Consider the following 14,589-nt stretch of genomic DNA (forward strand, 5'->3'; position numbering starts at 1 on the left):
TCCAGAAAATTCTGGGTGCCTTTGTCTCCCTGGACTCTTAGGTGACTTCTCAACTCAGAGTCCACCAGGTTTACCCTTTCTGTTCTGTGGCCAGGAAACTCTGAAGTCAACAAGTTGGGGCAATCATAGGACATATTTCCTGTGCTTCCCGTCCCTCAGTGGTTACTGCCCTTGTCTGATGGTCAATGTCTTGCCAACTGATACATTTTGTCTGTTTTCTTGGTTGTTCCACATGCAGTAGGATAGATAAATTTGGTCCTTTACTCCATCTTGGCCAGAAGGAAAAATCCCATCACTTTTCTTAAATATTTTTTTTCAGAAAATACTGCCAGAATGAAGTAACAGACCAGATATTTTTGTATTGATTTCACACGAAATACATGCCTTTTTTTTTTTTTTACCACATATGATACAAAAAGTGATATAATATAATTAGGTACATGTGACCTAATTAGCCAGAAGACCTAAAATGATTCTAAGGCTGAGTGGGATGCACCCTGCCATAGACACGTAGTCCAATAACTCCTTGAAGTTTGAACTCAATTCTATACAACCTACCCACAAACCATACCTTCCACAACCACCCTGGGTTTTGTCTGGATTCTCTGTCATCACAAAGCAAGGTGAGTACTATGCAACTTGCTAACTGAGCAATTTGTTGTTCTTTTATCCAAATCCCCAGTGTTTAAAGCATCATTTCTTTAAAATCAAATTGTTCTCATCTTGATTTGAAATGTTTTGTTGAAAATACCAAGCTATGCTAAACTCTTCAAATATTCTCAATTGAAATGTCATATAATTTAATAAAAGTCCAATTTTTATCATCATTTGGAATTAACTAAAATATAACTATTTTGTATATTTATAAATCCTCTATGAATAGATCCTTTGATAGAGTCTGATTTTTGGTCTTTATAATTTTAAAATGAACTTTATTTTTTTACAATAATTTAGCTTTACAGAAAAATTGCAAAGATGGTACAGAGAGCTTCCACATATCATAGACCCACTTCCTCTTTTATTAACATTTGATGTTAGTATGATGGTATGCTTCTTACAATTAATGAACCAATATTGCTACACTATTACTAATATCCCCATAGGCTTTGAGGGTTTCCTTTATTTTGTTGTTGTTGTTGGTGGTGGTGTTTTGTGATTTTTTTTTAACACTACTGGGGATTGAACCCCGGACCTCACACATGCTAGACAAGTGCTCTACCACTGAGCTACATCCCCAACCCCTTCTAACTTAAAAAAAAATATTATTATTTTGCAGCACTAGGGCTTAAACCCATGAGTACTCTAACACTGAATTATATCCCCAGCCTTCTATATTTTTTGAGACAGGGTGTCACTAAATGGCCCAGACTGGCCTCTAATTTGCAATCCACCTGCCTCAGCCTCCCGAATTGCTGGGATTGCAGGAGTGTGTCACCATGCCTGACTTTGGTTTCCTTGGTTTTTAACCTAATATCTTTCTTCTGTTTCAGAATCTTATTGAATTTCTGCATGACAGTTAGTGACCAGGTCTCCTTGGCTCCTCTTGGCTGTGAGAGGTTCTCAGACTTTCCTGTTTTCAATGGCCATGACCATTTTGAGAAGTACTGGTTAGTATTTTGTAGAATATCCCTGAATTGGGATTGGTCTTATTTTTTTTTCAATATTTTTTTAGTTGTTGATAGACCTTTATTATTTTATATATTTATATGTGGTGCTGAGAATTGAACCCAGTGCTACCACTGAGGACCAGACCCAGCCCTTGTCTGATTTTTTAAAATCATGATTAGACTGAGTTTATGGGTTTTAGGGAGAAATACCATAAAGAGAAGAGGCCACTTTCATCGCGTGATACCAACCGTGCATGCTGTCAACCTGACATCACTATTGATATAGATTTTGATCACTTAGCTGGGATAGTGTTTGTCAGGTTTCTTTGTTGTAAATTTGTTCTTTTTTCTCTGTTTCTACATGACACTATTTGGGAAGAAGTCACTATGTGTGACCAAACCATCAAAAGTGGAAAATTATATTTCACCTATTTGAGGGCAGAGTATCCATGTAAGCTCTTGGAATTCTTCTTCATGGGAGATTTGTTTTTACTTCCTTCCTTCCTTCCTTTATTTATCCATCCATTTAATCACTTATGTATATCAGTATGGACTTAGGGATGTTCATTTTATTTTACTTTGGGTTATAATCCAACACTATTTTATTTTCCAGCTCTAACCACTAGGGCTCTGTTAAGTACTGTGGCATTTTTGCAATTTTTTTTTTCAATTTCCTTAATTCTCCGGACTTTACAAGTTTTAAAACAACAATAAAACCTTCCAAATGACTATTCTATCCAGTGACTAACTTACCCCTTAGAATTATGGTAGGCACTTAGGGAGAAACACTGCTTTCAGGGGTACATTAAATGAGATTCCAGCTGTCAGGAAGAATTCATCTAATAGGAAGGGAAGTGAACGATTAGGGAGAAAAGTGCCCATTATGTAGTAAATATTTTAAGTAACTAATGAAGTAGAAAGATAAACTGAAAAAATCCAAACCTTTTAAAGCAAATTTATAAATGGCTTCACATGCTTTAGCCAAAATTTCTTCTTCAGGAGAATTAAGCATTAACACCACGGTTGCTGCTTTTTTGCTTTCGATTGTTAATGGATCAAACTGAAATGCAAAGAGAAAAATATCAGGTTCACATATGAGCTTTAAAAATCACATAAGCAGGGCTGCTGGCATATACCTGTAATCCCAGGAGCTTAGGAGGCTGAGACAGGAGGATTATAAATTCAAAGCCAGCCTCAGCAATTTAGCAAGACCCTACAAAACTTAGCGAGACCTTGTCTCAAATAAAAAATAAAAAGGGCTGGGAATGTGGCTCAGTGGTTAATCACCCCTGGGTTCAATACCCAGTACCAAAAATAAATAAATAATAAGCTAATCAGTTAATTAAATAAAAATTTTATCATTATAATATTTTCATCTTTTTCTTTGGTAATATTCTTTGTCCTGCAATTGTTGTCTGATGGTAACACAGTCACCCTAGATTCCTTATAATTAGGGAATATAGGGAAGCATGTATGCTTCTTTTTCTATGCTTTAAATTTTAATCTATATGCATCTTTATGTTTAAAGGAGTTTCCCAGGTCTTGCTTTTTACTCATTTGACAATCTCTCACTTTTTATTGGAATATTAGGTCATTTATATTTAGTATAATTATTGATATAGTTGAACTTTAATTGATCATCTTGCTATTTGTTTTCACTTTGCCCCATTTGTTTCCTGTTCCTCTGTTCCTTTCTTCTCTTGAATAATACACACACACACACACACACACACACACACATATATTTAGTGTCCTATTTTATCTCCTCTAGTGGCTTATTGATTGACTGTTTTACTGGTTATGGGTCATATTTTCCTTTTTTGCATATCTAATCATTTTCTGTTGGAAACTTACATTGTGAAAGTTATGTAGTTGAGTGTATAGATTTTTTTTTTTATGGTAGCAAGGAGAGAGGAATCATCTCTTAAAATATATTGAATTTTGTTCTATGGATCAGCTAGATCTATTTAAGGCCTGTTTTTAGCTTTATTATGGAAGCCCTATGGAGCCTTTTACTATAGAACTAGTTTAGTCATGCTACTACTAAGGCATGATCCTCTTTGAGACTCTATCTGATGATGCCTCAAGTGTTCAATAAGGCTTTTTACTCTTTCTGGTCAAAATTGCATTGTTTCCTGGACCTGTCTGAACTTTAAAAATTATTCAGTTGACAGCTTCCTGGTAGTTGTTTGTGCATGTTCCTTGCCATGTGTAGTTCCCCCTTGTAAAGCTTAAAATTCAAAGACCCACGAGGACCATTAACCAGATTTCAGGAGATATTTCTCTATGTTCTTCCCTCCTTTATGGTACCCTGTCCTGCAAACTGCAGCCACCTTAGTCTTTCAGAACTCTTAATTTCTCAAAGCTCTTATTACAACAAAAACAAACTTTCCTTATATATGAATCATCCTCCATATACCATCCTACTTTTCCTTCCCTTTCACAGCCAAAAACCTTACAAACTATGTATTTTTCTCCATTTTTTCACTCTCACACCTGGCTGCCCAATCCAATCTGACTTTCCCCCTTATTGAATCACCTATATAGCTCTCTCTGGGGACACCATTAGTGATCACTATGTCACCTACCACTTCTTGATAGTTTAATTTCATTTCTAAAGGATTAAAAGAATATTTAAGACTACAGAAGATTATGGTTTATTTCATTGTCAAGCCTGCAGTTTTCTGGACAAATGTTGATTGTTTTTCTTCATTATGGTTTGGATGTGAAAAATCCTTGAACTTTCTTTTTATTTTATCACAGCTACATTCTTCTGAACTTCTCTGTAACAGCACATAATACCAACTGCATTGCTTCTTGGACTTCTTGTCTATTTAGTATGTTGTATCATCATCCACTCAGTTGCCAAGGCCCCAAATCTTGAAAAATCATTCAACTCCTCTCCTTCCCACACTATGGGTATAATCTATCAGTAAATCCTCTCAGCATCACTTTCAGTATATATCCTCACTTCTCTCCTCCTTCACTGTCATCTCTTGGTCCTGACTGCCAAGATATCTTTTTTTTTTTTTAAAGAGAGAGAGGAGAGGGAGGGGGAGAGAGAGAGAGAGAGAGAATTTTTTAATGTTTATTGTTTAGTTTTCGGCAGACACAACATCTTTGTTTGTATGTGGTGCTGAGGATCGAACCCGGGCCGCACGCATGCCAGGCGAGCGCGCTACCGCTTGAGCCACATCCCCAGCCCCTGCCAAGATATCTTAATGGTGCTTTGGAAATGGGCTCCAGATAGGCCTTCTGGTTTTCACCCTTCTTCCACAATGTAGATAGATTGATATTCTTTTTTGTTTTAAAAATAAACCAGACATCACTACTCTTCTCCTTGAAACTTTCCAGTGAATTCTACTTTTTGTACATTAGAAAAAAAAATTCATCTTCCTAAAAGGCTCTTTGTGATCACTCAGCTCCCACCATCTTTGTGGCCCAGCTCCTACTCCTTGATTACTAATCTCCAGCTACCCCAACTTCCTTGGCATTCCTTAAGCACATGTAAAGCTTTGGTTATTGTTTTCTGGCTATGGTTCTCCTCTCAGATATGCGCACAGCATAGTCCCTCATTTCATTTAAGTCTTTTTCAAATGTGACCCCACTAGGAACTTTGCCTGACCTAGATCCTGTTCCTAGTAGTCCCATCACTCACTATCTCACATCCCACTTTATTTTTCTTTATTGATATCATTACTTCCTGAGTTATATGGTTAAGTGACTGCTTCTCTCACTGGAATACAGTTGCCTTGGAGCTGAACTTTGTTTTGTTTCCATCTTTATGCTCAAGATATAGAACATTTGCAATGGTATGCTCTCAATATTTGCCCAATTAGTGAAGGAATTTCTTCAGGCAAAGGACCATGTTAGTATTTATCTATCTGCATTACCAAAGAACAGTACTGGAATATTGCCGCAGTCTGGCTGGGCACAAAATAACCGAGCCACCACAAAACCCTTGTAGATTCATTCAAACAGCAACTCTTTATTCCCGAACTGTCACCAGCACTCTACACGCACGTTCTGGGGAAAATCCACACACTCCACCAGGCTCTGCATACCAAATACTCTCTGAATCTCGGGAGAACTCAACAGGAACTCAAGGAGCGGGCGCCTGAGGCAGCAGGATACACCCTATTCCCAGCAAGATCCACCTTAAACCTGGAACCGCCCTATTCCCAGCAGGGACCCACCCTAAACCCAGATCCACCCTAAACCCGGATCCACCCTGGTCCTTGAGCAGGGTCACCTTTCTCAAACATTCATGCAATGTCACTGCAAATGACCTGGGTCCAAGGCAAGCCCATTTCCACAATGGAGAGTCCTCCCTCTAAGCAACATTGGGTAGGCTGACAAGGAAATTGCCATGCGTCATTCCTACTTGGCTATGGCTCTCAGCAGAAATGGAAGTACTTAACACATGATTGTGAAGGAATGTATTAAAGGACCCCTGGAAACTTTTTATACGTGTGGTCTTAAAGTGCTTTAACTGGGTACTGCCATCTGTTGTCAGGAAACCTAAATCTGAGTTCATGGAGCCATTGATGGGCTTCTTTTTGTACTGCATCTGTGCAAAAGGAGGTTTGCAGTGCATTTTTGTGGGGAAAGGATCTCCATTTTCATCCTATTCCTAAATTTCCCTGATGGTCCACCAATTCCTTAGACAGCCTTTCCTACTCAGAGCAGCTTCCCCAATGTTCCAGCTGGTCACTGGACCCTGCATTCAGAACAGATTTCCCTTCCATTTGAGAACTTTCACTTTCTAAGTCTGTTTGTTTGCTTATTGTGTGGTACCAGAGATGGAACCCAGGGGCACTGTACCACTCAATTACATCCCCTGCTTCTACAGAATTTTTCATTTCGAGACAGGATCTTGCTAAGTTGCCAAGGCTGGCCTGAAACTTGTGATCCTCCTGTTTCAGTCTCCCAAGTAATTGTTCAAAAAAAAGAATTCTTTTTGAGTTGGGGTTTTTCTATGTCTCCTAGGATAGTGTTAAATTTTCCGACTCAGGCAATCCTCCTGACTTAGCTCCCTGAGTACTTGGCACTGCAGGCCTGCCTGTTGTCTGCCTTGACCTAGGGCCTATTTAAAAATACTTTAATATTTTTAAATAAACATGTGACTAAATCTATGATTAAGCATGGCCATGCTGTGATCTGCATAGAGTGACTACAGTTCTTAAAGGAGTAGAATACATGAAAATACATTTAAACAAAAACTAGAGTAAATATCATTTAATCTGTCTGAATGATTTAGAAAACACTCCAGTATTTTGCCGTATCTTCCGGACATCATTAAGAAGGCAATTTAGGGTATGAGAAGCTTAAAGGGAAGATAGAGACCATGAGAATTACAATCAAAGAGCTGTCAAAGCAGAAGAAATACCAGTGTTTGGCAGAGAATGGAGATACTTGGCATGGCATTTGTTTCTCCTACGGTGCCTACAGCATTATAGTAATTTTTTATTTAAAAAGGCACTGAGAATAAAATGATAGCTATAACAGAATGCCACATGACTAAATAAATAATACTGTGCTGTAATTACACGTCCCATCTGCTTTCCCATGAGGAAGCTGCAGTCACCAACAAGCTTGTTGTGAAATTATAATTTCGCGCTCTGTACAAAATAAATGACGAAACAAAATTATTTACAGAAAGAATCGAAGAAAGGGGAAGCATTTTTGGCTAAGCTTTGCATTTTAAGCCCCGTCAGTTGGAGAGGCCAGAGACTCATAAAGACATTTTATATCTCTGTTAAAGAAATAAGACTTGTCAAGAATGATGGTGTCCATGAAACTTCACTGATGGAAATGTTTCGATTTCGTGTTGTTCAATATGCCATTCACAGGTCGTGTGTGGCTCTTGAGCAATTTAAATGTGGCCAATGAGACTGAGGAACTGAATTCTTAATCACTTTTTGGTTGTTAATTTTAATTGTTATAGACTTAAATTAAAATAACTACATATAGCTAATGATTACTGTATCATACAGCCAAGGCTGAAAAGAGTACAAAGCTATTAAGTTGAGCTCAGTGGAAACAGATAGATCATGAGAGTCGAGTGACTTTTATGGTGGCAATATGTGAAAATAAAAGGCTCTTTTGATTTTTAATGGAATGTGTTTACCACATCAGTGGTCTCAGATCATGAGGATCCAGTTGCCTAGGACAGAACCAGACAGACAGCCGGAAGTAAGTTGCACTCATCTAATATGAACTTTTAGTAGAGAAATCTAGACATTGGTAGCAATCTGCTAAAATATCCAATGGTTAAAATAAATATAGCTGAATTTGCCTTTAGTTTACTTTACAACCTAAATAAAAGCAGCAAACTTTTAGAGCAAAGAAAGCAAACTGATAATGAACCACATGTGTATGTCATTTATGTGTATTATTATTTATGTGTATGTTATTTATGAGTTGATTCTTTTTAATTAATTCATGGTGTTTTTGTCTATCTGTGATGAGGGAGAAAGATCAGAAAATAACTCCCTTTGGTCCTTTGTTAAAAAACAAAAAGTGGCAGTGCTATCAGCCTATGACAAATGATTAAAGGTTAAGTTCTGAGACTGATGATGAAGGTCTGGGAAAAGCAATTCCCCAGGAGACAACCCACTCTTACCAGGAAATGGATTTAGAGCCCAAGTGGGGGAACATGTTCTATTATTTTCTGTTGCTTTGATTTGATAATCACCATGCTAGAAAGTGCTGATCCATTAACACAAATGTTCAGGTAACTTGATCCTTAATCCTTAAGATTTTAGGGCCAGGTGTCAGTCTAATGAGAACTTAAGATACTGTAGGTTTATTCACTGATGCTCAGTCACCTCTGAAATATTGAGAGAACACAATTTCCACCCTTGCAAACTCAAAAAGGCCTGACCATGAATCATGGTGGCCGAACACCAGGCTCCTGGGAGCATTCATGGCCAACTGGCTTCCCACATCTGATATCCCTGCCTGCTTGGACAGTTGATACAAACTCGTCTGTTCTGCAGAATGAGGAACAGCACCCTCAACTACATCTTTACTATCAACAACATTTGCTAAATTCTTACCTAGTGTTAGGCACTGTTCTAAGTACCTTATTCTTATCTGATCTTCACTGGGTAGTCCAATGAAGTAGGTAGCATTCCATCCTCACTGTGGTACACAGAGGGTAGGAAACTTGCCCGAAGTGGGAAGAAGGTGGGTGGAATGAGGATTAAACTTAAGCAGTGTAACTCCAGAATCTATGCTCTTAGTCACCGAATATCTTGCTTTATACTAAAGAATGCTTTGTAGAATCCTTTATATTAGGGATTCTTTTGTGCAATCATTCCACAGGAACTTTTCTTTTATTAAAGCATCACAAACAACCTTTCAGCCCAACATGAAAGTGATTTGGGAAGGCAGAACGTCCCGTGTTGGTCATTCAAACAGTATCTTCTCCATATCTAGGCAACTTCTTAGCTGGTGTCCCTTTCATGAGAAGGAAGTGTAGATCCAGAAACCACATATGTGTATATTAATGAATGTTATGAACAATGAGAAAATTATGAAAACTAAGGAACTGTCTTGTTCTAATCATATCTCCAAATACCCTTGTTCTCTCTATTACCCATTTTAAGCAGTAGACAAAATGCTAATTAAAAGTTAAAATCATTGGAAACAATGCTCAGGAAATATATGGTGAACAGATTACCATTAGTTTATTAGTTTGTTAGTTTATTAGTTTATTTTCTTATGCATTTGTATATTCCTCTTTTAAATCTGGTTTTCATTTACAGTTTGTAGAACAGAACTTTCATAGACTGTGAAGAGGCAGACTTTGAAACAAGTTCTGGGTTAGGATACCTGTTTTGAAGTATTTGAATTTATAAGGAAGAAAAGGGATTAGATATTTTCATGCAACTCTCTCAGCTTTGTTAACACAAAGTCAGAGTAGGAGAAGGATGGAAAGCCGTTGGAACAGGCAATAAATAGTCAGGGACCACTGGTAATTGTCACAGGTGTCTTTGGCTACCCTCAAGGATGTTGGGAACCCAGGAAGGAAGATTGAATTTCTTTAGTCCTCCACTGTATCCCCAAAGACTGGAGTAGAAAGAACAATCCCAGCAATACATTATGAAATTATAGAAAGGGTATTAAGACAAATTTATCTATTGTTTATTCTAATCAGAGTGTGTTTCTTGCCAAGAGCTATGTTCCTGAGTCGACTTTCTGCTAAGATGCCAATAATGCTATTTGGCAATAAAAAGCGGGGTAATGCAAACCTAGGACGCACGGAGTAAATAGGATCTGCCACGTTTTAGGAGTGTGTCCAAAGGAAAGCAGCCAGAATGAAATGACATCACGCGACCACAGTGATCGCGTCTGCAAAGGCTTCCTGGCCTGAAGCAGACAGGTGCTTCTATGGTTTTTGTTCCTCTGTTGAAGTATCACACCTATGTTGATAGGGTGTGTGTGTTTGTGTGTGTGTATAAAAGGCCAATAGCAACTTCTAGTGTTGGAAACACTGAGGAGAATTTATCAAACACTTTAAAAAGCCACACTTTCATGGTAACTATCATAGAGACCTCTGAAAGATGTGTATGTGTGTGTGTGTGTGTGTGTGTGTGTGTGTGTGTGTGTGTGTGTATAAAGCACAATCCAGGGGATTCCCATAATAGATCTTATTTACTGAATGCTAGCTCCTAGGCACCCAGAATTTTATGTAATTCATTTTGGTTTAATTCATACAACGATCCAAATGAGTTTGAGAGTACAATTCTCATGTAAGAGATAAGAAAATACTGAAATAACTTGGCCAATTTTGGCAAAGTGGCCAAAATAACACAGCTCATGAGAGGCCAAGCTGGGACAAAGCTTTTGGTCTTAACCACAATGCTCCATTCTGGAGGGGAAGTTTCTGTAGGAAGCTCAAAGTTTCTTGCAAAATTTAAAAGTCTCCGAGTCTGGGCACTATCTTCATTTCTTTTCTATTCAGATCCCATCTGAAGAAAATCACAACAAACATCTGTTTTGAAATGTTTCTAAACCAAAAGTTGTCAAAGGTCACTTTCTGTTTTTAACACAATCTTTTAGCAATTGATTAAAGGGAGCAAATAAAATTGTGCTATTAAGAGAAAGAAGGGCCTACTGTGGTGGGGAATTATTCCAGGAGACTCTTTTGTTAGAACTAGAAAATACAGGACTTCTCATGTCCAAGGTTATCCACAGACAATCCTTTACACATGTCTTAGAGCTATAGCATGACTTCTAAAGTGAATTTTCGAAAATTCACTTGGGTAATTCACATTAATGAAAGACTGGCAAATGTAACCCTGAAGTATTTAAAAGAATGAATTAAAACTATTTATTCATTAACAAGGCTATAAACATGCCATCCACATACTGGAAAAACTAACAATTACTCCTTAATTGTGCTAATTATATAATGACAATGTTGTAGATGTTTGTTTATCTAATGTTAGATTTCTCTGACTAATCTTATCATTAGTCAGACTTTGGACTTCTGCCACCATGTATTCATGTATGTACTGGTACATGCCAAACCGAACAATTTATTTTTAAAACTGGTGGTTAAAGCTACTAGTATTCAAATCAGAAACTTACCACATCTTTAGGAGGAGGTTCTACTTCCTTTTTTATCTTTTTACCCATCCTGGAAAAAGATGCAAAAAAAAATGCTTTATAAAGTGACACTTCTGCTTTATGAATGTGTGCAAATCTCTCAGTAACCCATGTTCTTGGAGGGGGTTTACTTTCTACTTTACATTGTTACCTAATAAAAGAAATCGCAATACCTGTAGGAAATTATTGCACACATATGAACATGTCACCAGTATCTCTATTCTAAACACTACAATTTTAAAGGAACTTATTGCTAAGATTGTTGAGCATAAGTTGTGGTTTCCAGGTTAGATAGGAGGTGAATATATTAGTGACATAACTTCTGCTCACATAACAGAAAATGCTTTCCCATGTTTATAGCTTACCTGCTTGAGAGACTAAATCCAAGTTACTTTTGAGATCGGAAAAACTGTTACAAAGCAGGGATGTTTGTCTATTTTCTGGCTCTCATCTCTCCTAAGCACCTACAACAATGTCTAGTATATATTAGGCATTCAATATCTATAAAAATGATTAGCTCTACTTTTCTTGGGAATAACGATTTCATGAATGGTATACAAGGTCTACTGCATCTGAATCAACATTTGTGTTATTTTCCTAGATTATAAAAAGTTTAATATAATCTGTAGCTCAATTAAAAAATAATTGAGAATCTGAAGAAGTTAGGGCTGTTCCTTATACGACTCTTTTCTTCCTGCCCTTGTATGCCCAAGGCTGTGTGGAAAAAAGTCAAAAGAATAATATACATATACAGTTAACACACCACAGAGGTGTAACTCAACTGGGTTTAGAGCCTCCCAAGATGTTGGTGCCTATTAGAGTGACCCAATCTCCCTAGTTTTCTTCAGTGAGAGTTTTTGGGTTATGTTGGCAGTCTTGGATGGTGTGGACTAGCTATACAGAAATTTCCATAGTCTCCAAAAGAAACCTTGGGAAACAGGAAATTCTTGGAGAGAATCTACAGTGTCAAGGTTAGTTCAAAGTGCTTATAAAAGGCCAATAGCAACTTCTAGTGTTGGAAACACTGAGGAGAATTTATCAAACATTTTAAAAAGCCACACTTTCATGGTAACTATCATAGAGACCTCTGAAAGATGTTTATTCCTGGTCACTAACTTTAGGTCACATAAAGTGTAAGATCTTTGAGGGACTGGAAGATTTATTTTGTAATGTGCTACCTTACACTATATCCAGTATTTAAAATACCAAAGTGAACTCACATCCTCCATTAAATGCAATTTTCATCAAAAATTTTGCTGTTGAAATTACTCAGCAATTAGTATGTATATGTGGAAATTCTTGCAAAATGAGAAAATTGGTTTTAGATGTAATGAAAATTTAATATTAATAAAAATTTAGTTTCTTAGTTTTTTTTTCATAAATTAGAGCCAATATTTTTTTTTTCAAATCTCTATATCTTTTCTAGGTGCTTGAAAAGTATGTTGGCCCTAGACCTTGTGCCTATAATATTTCAGGTGGACACATGAACTATTCCCATTATGGACAAATGAAGAGCTATCAATCTCTAGGAACAAAAAGTGAATTAATAGCTCTTTATAATTCCAAAATATAGCAGCCTCTGGCTTATAAAAGAATATTATTCCTATGAATAACATTCAAGAAGCAATTAAATTATACCTGCATAAAGTTGCTTTAAATCATATTGTTTTCACTCAGAAACATATAATACTAATAGTATTTGTAGCAATTGCATAACAAAGAGCAGAAGCTAAAATAACCTAAACATACATAACTGCATTTGATAGAGCCAGTTTTAGGCAATAATATGAAATTAGAAGCATCTGTATTTTAATACCACATTGGGTATGGTAGTTAGTGGGGAAATAAACAGCTGATATGGGACTATACAAGAGATATCTCTAATCCATTTCATTGTAGAGAATTTGGAAAACATAGAATGAGACAAAGAATAAAATAAAAACCACCCTAAGACACAGTCAGGGAGATTAGTATTATTTCAACATAGTTTCTTTTTCTGTGTTTTCTATAGTGAGCTCGTGATTCTAACTGGATTTCTATTCCCTATTTACACTTTCCATTCCTGGAACCATTTTCCTATTAAATTCTTAAATTTCAGGTAAGTTCATGAAATTTTAGTCTTTATTTATCACTAAAATCATCTACAACAGATTCATGTAGCATGCCATTGAAATAATATTTCAAAGTCCATTATTTATCTAGCTAGTCTCTTATTTTCAATCCTCTGAAATTATGTACAAAGCTGCAATGCACATCTCTTAAAATTTCCACCCACATCTCCAACTGTTCCTTGAAGACAAATCCCAGCAGCAAAATCACTGTGTGAAAAGGTACCAAATTCTGGATATTGGGTAGGAAAACAAGTCTGCTTTAAATCTGCCTCTTCTAGAGCCACGTTGCTTTTTATGAGTTTATTGATCATTTGTATTTCTCCTACTATCTCAAATCTTTTCTAAGGCTGAGGTTCGTTTTGCCCAGACTTAAAGAGGAGAGGGGCGCTAAAGCAAGTGGGCCCCGCTTCTCTGGTCATCTTAGACCTTCAGATCCCCTCTGGGGACCTCTATTTTGTCACCTTTTAAAGGTGAGGTGGGCTTGACGCTTAGGAAACCCTTCCTTAGCCCTTCTAACACTGCAGGGAAGCGACCACCTCTAAGGTGTTCCCTCAGTTGTCCCAGCAGTTCCCATCCGAATGGCACTTTCTCCTTCCCCAAGTTTTGCAGTGGGCTCTGCTCTGCGCCTCTCCAATCCCCAGAGGCAGGTGTACCTGCAGGGAGGTTCCGCCGAACAGCCTTTGCTCAGAACCAGTAAACCGCACCTGCGGATACAGGCGCACCTCCGGGTCCACAGTTGTCCCTGGGTTGCTAGGTGACTCCGTTCTGCGCCTGCGCGCTTCCGCCAGGGAGCAAGCTCTGTGCTTCCCAGTTGCCCCCCTTGCCCAGCCCTGGGCAGCTTTCAGTCGCCAAGGAGCCAAGTGCGTCCTCCGTTCCGCGAGTCCATGTTTTGGGCCAGAGTAAAAATCAGGAATGCACTAATTAGAACAAATTAAAAAAAAAAATTGAAAGACCTTTTCAAAATGTTAAGAAAAAAAAAAAAAACCCACGGGAATTCTCCTCTCTCCTTGTTGAGTCAGGTAAAAACTGTAAATGGGGAGCAAGCTGCTGAGCCTTATAAGCAGATGCTATTGCATTCTCTCATCTTCAAGCCTCAGTCGGAATCTGTACAAAAGACACCAAATCGCCACCTTCTGAGGGGACTTCACGAGGCTGCGGACCTTCATTGCCAACTTTCTGTGCACGAAGCTATCCAATCCTCTCCCACGGAACGAACCAGACTCTTAAAAACCTCCTCCTACCCACCTTTCTCC

The 14,589-nt window shown here is 37.7% G+C and overlaps 1 protein-coding gene across 4 annotated transcripts in view; it reads right to left on the minus strand.

Annotated features, from left to right (window-relative positions):
• Armc3 (armadillo repeat containing 3) overlaps positions 1 to 14,241 on the minus strand; it is a 101,103-nt gene extending 86,862 nt beyond the window's left edge. The window contains exons 1-3 of one of the 4 annotated variants that reach the window (XM_048812709.1): positions 13,990 to 14,217; positions 11,208 to 11,256; positions 2,550 to 2,667 (exon numbers count right to left, since the gene is read on the minus strand). In XM_048812709.1, coding sequence (XP_048668666.1) covers positions 2,550 to 2,667; positions 11,208 to 11,255 — 166 coding nt within the window. In that variant the 5' untranslated portion in view covers position 11,256; positions 13,990 to 14,217. Of the gene's footprint in view, positions 1 to 2,549; positions 2,668 to 11,207; positions 11,257 to 13,989 lie in introns of all 4 variants that reach the window. The other 3 variants (XM_015495252.2, XM_048812711.1, XM_048812710.1) reach the window with 3 other exon arrangements.
• Positions 14,242 to 14,589: the final 348 nt, after the last annotated feature.

This window comes from Marmota marmota, unplaced genomic scaffold (assembly GCF_001458135.2).
Source record: "Marmota marmota marmota unplaced genomic scaffold, marMar, whole genome shotgun sequence".
Taxonomy (NCBI): domain Eukaryota; kingdom Metazoa; phylum Chordata; class Mammalia; order Rodentia; family Sciuridae; genus Marmota; species Marmota marmota.